General features: G+C 38.9%; 1 protein-coding gene across 1 annotated transcript; it reads right to left on the reverse strand.

Annotated features, from left to right (window-relative positions):
* Window positions 1-6,328: 6,328 nt before the first annotated feature.
* On the reverse strand, window positions 6,329-7,288 carry LOC123252720 (olfactory receptor 5A1-like). Its single transcript, XM_044681976.1, has one exon. It carries the CDS (start codon window positions 7,286-7,288, stop codon window positions 6,329-6,331), a length of 960 nt encoding a protein of 319 aa, XP_044537911.1.
* Between the last annotated feature and the right edge of the window lie 544 nt (window positions 7,289-7,832).

The following is a 7,832-nucleotide window of genomic DNA, read 5'->3' on the forward strand; positions in this document are numbered from 1 at the left end:
GGAAAGATCATTTTAGGACTTTGATGGAGAGTTTTCAGAGACTCCTGGGGACTCCCTCTGCTGCTTTTAATCTCCTTGCCAGTAGCTTATCAGTCGTTGCCCTCCTTTATGCTGCTTTCACCTCCTTGAGGATTGCTTCTATCTGAGAGTTGTTGGATATGTTCCTATTACAGGATTAAACAAAATTTATGTGAACCCTTGGTCTCAACGTGCTCTATTGTACATGGGAGCCCATGACTTGGAATATAATGCATCATCTGTTCCTCCTACAAACAGAGATCAGGGTTAGAGAGAAATTACCTGTGGGAGAGATGACCAGTGACTGGAATTCATAATCAAGTACAAATGTTTGATATCCGGCACTTCTGAGAGCTGGTTTGGAGAGGAAGTAGAAAGAGGGCACATGGCTTCCTGGAAGCTTTATTGTGGGGAGGAGATGGGTGGCTACCCACTTCTGAATTTTGAAATATTATAGAATGTTTGAGCTGGAAAAGACCTTAGAACATAGACTATCAGGGCTAGGAGGGATATTAAAACACGGAACGTAGAATGGAGACAGAGAACTTGGAAAAAAGAACATGAAATATTAGAACTAGAAGGGATCTTAAAGATCCTCTAGTCTACTCTGCTCATTTTACATATGTGGAAACTAAGTCCCAGAGAAGAGGAAAAATAATGATAATGATAATAACATACAGTTATTTAGGGAAGTAGAATGAAGTAGTGTTCAGAAAAGTAGACTGGGAGTCAGGAAGAACTGGGCTTAAATCCCATCTCAGGCACTAGCTATAGGATTCTAGGCAAGTCACTTAATTTCTCTGTGTCTCAGTTTCCTCATCTGTGAAGTGAGGGGATTGGATTGGATGACCTCTAACGTCCTTTCCAGATCTAAGTTAATGACTTCATAATGACATTGCTTTAGAATGTCAAAAAGTCCTTGGTCAAGGTTACCCACAGCAAGTGAGTAGTCGTGAGAGCAGTAGAATGCAGCCCTCCATGTTGCTCTTTCCACTGGATGGCCCCTCTCCATCAAAAATGGCACCAGGAGATACATTGTTCTTCCTTTAAATTCTATTTCCCCTGCTGCCATCACTTCCCTTTATGTCAGTTATATCTCGTTCCCAAGATAACTTCTAGATAGGGGCAGCTGGCTGGCTCAGTGGATTGAGAGTCAGGCCCAGAGATGGAAGGTCCTGGGTTCAATCTGGACTCAGATCCTTACCTAGCTGTGTGACTTTGGGAAAGTCACATAACCCCCATTGCTTAGCCCTTACCACTCTTCTGCCTTCGAACCAATATCAGGTATTGATTCTAAGACAGAAGATAAGAGTTTTTTTGTGTGTGTGTGTGTGTTTTTTAAGGTAACTTCTAGGCAAATTCCCTAAAAGAAGTACATTGATCTTGATTTCTCTCTGGGCAAAGAGAAGAGGATGCTGGACCTGAAAGAGACCTTTAAAAATATACCTGAGGCTGCTAGAGCTGGAAGGACCTTAGAAAATGGAAGAGAAAATGTTAGACTTCATCTGGCCCAATCTCTTCATTTTATAGAGGAGGAACCAAAGGGATGTCAATTGTAGAGTGATTAGCACAAACCTGGCATATAGTAGGCATTTTACAAGTATTTATTCTCTTCCCCCAACACAAACTAGGAACAGGAAGGGGAAGGAGTGGATGCTGCTGCTGCTGCCTTCACAGACCACAACTGGGGCTCAAAGGCTCCAGAAGAAGGGAAGTCAGGAGCTAGCCCTGATAGAGAGCTAGAATGAATCCAACTCAGGGTTCTACAGTCTCCATGCCAACTTTGATACCCAGAGGGCAACTGTTGGTCTTTTCCAGGGAAAGTGGTTACAGCCAACCATTAGCTCCTGTGTGAAGTCACATCATTTTGTGTGGGGAATGGGAGGAATGCAGGTTTTGGTGAGAATAATTCTGTTTTCCATTCATCTTCTTATGTGAGTTATTTTGTCCTAATTAAATACTTTGATATTTGATTTGTGGCTCCATGGATAGAGAGTAAGCACTGGAATGGGAATTTAGATCATGATATGCATAATTATGATTAATTCCTGACCCTTCCCCACAAAAAAGAACCCAAAATACCTCACCAGAATGTAAGGTAGGGAGGGTTTCATGTTCAAAGGGAACCATGCCATTTGGATGTGTTTGGTTAAATTTAGTCAAAACCAATGAGCCGGTCTTCCTACCTTCCATTTCCACTCACTTCAGTGAACCCTTCTTTTTTAATAATTCAAGAACCCTTGATTTCTCTGATGTGGTCACAAATCCATTCCAATTTTTCTTCTTGTGTGATTTTTGTTCACATCTTTTTTCCCGCAAATCCTCTATAGAAGAGCTACTCAGCACATCAGAAACGATGACCTGAGGACTTCAAACTTTCATCTCTGGAACCCCATCTTGAGGCTCCGCTGCTCTGATGGATGAGTCCCTCCCATTGCCCACAGTTTCAGACAGGTAGTGGCTATTTATTTTATTCCTTAGTCATATTCTCATCTGCTGCCCTGCTACCAGGAACTGGGGTTTTATTTCTGTAACTCCCACCCTGGTGTCCCACTGGTCAGATTTGTGAACTCATCTTGGGGCCCGTCTTTCCTCTTCTCTCTCTCTGCAATTACTCATAGAAAAGGTGAATCAACCTACTCCAATATGATTTCATTCATCAGCCCAACAACTTTCCAAACCAAATACCTTTCTCAATCACTTATAAGTGTTATCTCTTTAGTGGAATGTGAGTACTTTAAAGGTAGGGGTTGTATTCACCTAAAAATATATATAGCTATATTCTTAATACAGTGCCTGGCACCTGTCAAGTGTTTGATGACTTTTAAAATTTATTTATTCTATATTCTACAGACCCCAAATTGGACTGTCCATCTTTTAACCTTCCCTCTCCCTTTACGACTTGCCCAATTCCCTTTCCAATTATACATGACCTTGATTATGTCTTATTTGTTATTTATTATGTGCCGAATGATGGCAATAAGCTGAAGCCCACTCACTTATACCATGTTTCTTTCCATCAGTCTCTGCATGACTCATGATGTTAATGATACTAAGATTATAATGTTCCATGAGTCAAGGTCCCAGAGAAACTTAACATTTTTTCTTCTAGATTGCATGTCAATAAAAATTTTAAATATTCATTTTCTGACATCTTGCAATCCATGTTCCCTCCATCCCTCACCCTTCTCCCCCTTTCCCCAAAAGACAGGTAATATGATATAGGTTGTACATATATTATCATTTAATACATATTTCCATGTTCATCATATTGCGAAACAAGACACATATTGCTTGCACTACAGAAAAATTCATGGAGGAAATAAAGTGAAGAACAGTATCTTTCAGTCTGCATTTGGACGCTGTTCCTTCTATGATAGTTTGTCACAAGTTCCTTGGAGTTGACCTGGACCTTTGCCTTGTTAATAATAATTATGTCATTCACAGTAGATCATCATCATACATTATTGGTGTTATTGTGTACAATTTTTCTCCTGGTCCTGCTCACTTTACTTTGTATCAGTTCATAGAAATTTTTCCAGACTCTTTTGTGATCATCTCATTTGCCATTTGTTATGGCCCAAAAGTATTCCATTACAAACACAACTAGTTCATTCACTCCTCAAGTGATGGGCATCCCTTCAGTTTCCAGTTTGCCAACATAAAAAGAGCTGCTATAAATATTTTTGTACAGGTAGGTTCTTTTCCCCTATCTTTAATCTTTTGGGGATACAGATCTAGCAGTGGTGTGGCTGTTGCTGGGTTAAAGGGTATGCACAGTTTTATGGCTTTTTGGGCATAGTTTCAAATTGCTCTTCAGAATGATTGTATCAGTTCCCAGTTCCACTAACAGTGTTTTAGTGTTCCAATTTTTCCATACCTCCTCTAACAATTATAATTTCCCTTTTGCTATGTTAGCCAGTATGGTGGGTGTGAGGTGATACCTTAGAGTTGTGTTTTAATTTGCATTTCTCTAATTAGTAGTGATTTGGAGCATTTTTAAATATTACTAAATACAGTTTAATTTCTTCATCTGAGAATTGCCTGTTCATATCCTTTGACCAACTGTCAAGTGGGGAAAGCTTTGTATTCTTCTAGATTTAACTAGGTTCTATATATATTTGAGAAATGAAGCCTTTATCAGAGAGATTGCTATAAAGATTTTTTCCTGGTTTGTTTTTTGCCTTTTAATCTTGGTTGCATTGCTTTTGTTTGTGCAGAAACTTTTTAATTTAATGTAATCAAATTTATCTGTTTTACATCTCATAATGTTCTCTATATCTTATTTGGACATAAATTCTTCCTTTATCCACAGGTCTGACAGGTAAACTATTTTATGCTCCCCTAATTTGTTTATGGTAGCACCCTATTTCTAAGACATGTATCCATTTTGACTTCACCTTAGGTATATGATGTGAGGCGTTGGCCTATCCCTAATCTCTGCCATTCTGTTTTCCAATTTTCTCAGCAGTTTTTGCTAAATAGTGAGTTCTTCCAAAAGCATATTTCTTTGGATTTGCCAAACACTAGGTTACTATGGTCATTTATTATTGCTGTTGAGTGCCTAATCTATTCCATTTGTCCTCCATTCTATTTCCTAGCCAGTATCATGCTGTTTTGATGGTTGTCACTTTATAATATCATTTGAGATCTGGTACAGCTAAAACACCTTCTTCAGGTTTTTTCCATTTAATTACTTTGATATTCTAGGTCTTTTGTTCTTCCAGAGGAATTTTGTTATCATTTTTTCTAACTCTACTCTTAGGTAGATTGATTTATATGGCACTGAATAAGTAAATTAATCTAGGAAGAATTATCATTTTTATCATATAGGCTCAGTCTACACATGAGCAAGTGATGTTTTCCCAATTGTTTAGATATGAAAAGTTGTGTGAAAAAAATTTTTGTAGTCGTGATCATATAATTCCTTGGTTTGTCTAGGCAGGTATTTTTATGTTGGTTATAGTTATTTTATTTTATTTTGTTTTTTTGTTTATTTTTTATGTTTTTATTTTATTTTATTAAGAGAATTTTTTCATGGTTAAATGATTTATGTTCTTTCCCTCCTCTCTTCCCACTCCCCTCCTGTAGTCAATGTGAAATTCCACTGAGTTTTACATGTGTCATTGATCAAGACTTATTTCCATATTATAGTTATTTTATTTAATTTTTTTAATTTTTTAATTAAACCCTTACCTTCCATCTTGGAGTCAATACTGTGTATTGGCTCCAAGGCAGAAGAGGGGTAAGGGCTAGGCAATGGGGGTCAAGTGACTTGCCCAGGGTCACACAGCTGGGAAGTGTCTGAGGCCAGATTTGAACCTAGGACCTCCTGTCTCTAGGCCTGGCTCTCAATCCACTGAGCTACCCAGTTGCCCTATTATAGTTATTTTAAATGAGATTTATCTTTCTATATCTTGCTATTGGGCTTTATTGGTAGTATAGAGAAATGCTGATGATTTATGTGGATTTTTTTATATATTGAAACTTTGCTAAAGTTAATTGTTTTAATTAGTTTTAGTTGATTCTTTAGGATTTTCTATCTATAACATCATATCATCTGCAGAGAACAATGGCTTTATCACCTTGCTGCCTATTCTAATTCCTTCAATTCCTTCTTTTCTTATAGCTATTGCTAGCATTTCTAGTACAATATCGAAGAGAAGTGGTAATAATGGGCATCTTTGTTTCACTCCTGATCCTATTGGGGAGGCTTTCAGTTTATCCCTATTACAGATAATGTTTACTGATGGTTTCAGATAGATCTGTTTTTCGCTCTGAGGAATGTTCCATTTATTCCAGTGTTCTCAGGTGTCTTTAACAGGAATAGGTGTCATGCTTTGTCAAAAGCTTTTTCTGCATCTATTGAAATAATCATATGGTTTCTGTCGGTTTTGTTATTGATATGGTCCATTGATGATGGTTTTGCTAATATTGAACCATACTGAATTCCTGGTATAAAATCCACCTAATTATAATGTATGATCCTGGATGTATTGCTATAATCTCCTTTTTGTTTAAGATTTTTGCATCAATGTTCATGAGGGACATTGGTCTATTGTTTTTTTTTTCTCTTTGTTTTTTTCTTCTTGGTTTAGGTATCAGCACCATATTTGTGTCTTTAGAGGAATTTGGTAGAGCTCCTTCCTCAGCTATTTTCTCAAATATTTTATAAAGTATTGGAATTACTTGTTCTTTAAATGTTTGGTAGAATTCACTTGTGGATCCGTTTGGCCCTGCAGCCCCAGAGAATCTTTAGGAGAAAATTAATGTTGAGGAGATGAGCTCCTATGACATGGAGTGGCCTGATTTAAGGAAAGAGGGCACACATGGACATCTGCCTTCTCTTCTCCTTGAGTTTCTCCAATGCATCTTTGATCTCCTTGTTTCTCAAACTATATATGATGGGGTTTAACATGGGGATCACAGCTCCATAGAACATGGACACCACTTTATCTTGGTTTAGTGAGGACTTGGAACTAGGGTGGAGATAGGCAAAGAGGCCAGAGCCATAGAAGAGTGTCACAGCTATCAGATGAGAGGCACAGGTGTTGAAAGCCTTTGCCCGTCCTCTGGCTGAATGGATCTTCATAACCGTTGCAATGATGTAAACATAGGAGACCAAAACAATGGTGGCTGATGTCCCCCCAACCATACACACAACAGTGTAGTTCACCACTTGACTAGGAAGTATGCTGGAACAGGAGAGGGTTAACAAGGGAGGAATATCACAGAAGAAATGATTAATTATGTCTGGCCCACAGAAGTGGAGCTGGAACACAGAGCTGGTTTGGACCAAGCCAGTAAAAACTCCCCCAACATGTGCTGCCACAGCCATCTTCACACAAATGGAAGGGGGCATGACAGCTGCATAGAGCAGTGGGTTGGAAATGGCAATGTATCGGTCATATGCCATGGCAGCCAGGAGACAGCACTCAGCGCCCCCCATCTCAATGAAGACAAATAGCTGAGCAGCACAGCCCACAAAGGAGATGGTCTTTTGTTCCCTGAAGAAGTCATAGAGCATCTTGGGGGCAATAGAGGAAGTGTATGCAATGTCAACAAAGGATAAATTACTGAGGAAGAAGTACATGGGGGAATGGAGATGAGAGTCAATCCTGATGAGGATGATGAGGAACAGGTTCCAAGCTAGAGTCATAAGGTAGATTCCCAGGAACAACATAAAGAGGAAGACCTGAAGTTCTGGATGCTCAATGAACCCCAGAAGGATAAACTTGGTCACTGCTGTGGTATTCCTACCTGTAGCCATTAATCATCTTTCTAATTTATTTTGAAATTTTTCTGACAATGGTAATCCCAATGAGGAAGTCCTTATAGAATAGCATAGAATTACAGGATCAAAGAATTGGAAGGAACACTAGAGGTCATCTATTCAAATATCCCACCCCATACAGCAGGCATGTCAGGGCATTTCATGGACCGATTTTCAGATGCTACTCTTCATCTGATTCTCTGGATTCCTTGGAGCTCTGCCAAGGTAAATGAGAACTAAGTTTTATCCAGTGCAACTTTGCTGGGCAACTGACACCAACCTTATCCTCTCAACAATCATGACCAACATGATCAGTAAAATTAAAGGCAGTTCTCTACTCTATTTGTTCCAAAAAACTTCTTGGCAACTTATCTAAGCCTTCATTTGGAATGCTAGTCCCTGAAAGTGGTTATGACAGCTCCCAGAATTGCAGAAATTTAGAAGAGACCTCGGCAATCATCCAGTCCAACCTATCCCCCAGAAGGAATCCCTACTATGACATACTTGACAAATGATTGTCCAGTCTGTGCCTGGATGAAGG

The sequence above is a fragment of the Gracilinanus agilis genome, chromosome 6 (genome assembly GCF_016433145.1).
Source record: "Gracilinanus agilis isolate LMUSP501 chromosome 6, AgileGrace, whole genome shotgun sequence".
Taxonomy (NCBI): domain Eukaryota; kingdom Metazoa; phylum Chordata; class Mammalia; order Didelphimorphia; family Didelphidae; genus Gracilinanus; species Gracilinanus agilis.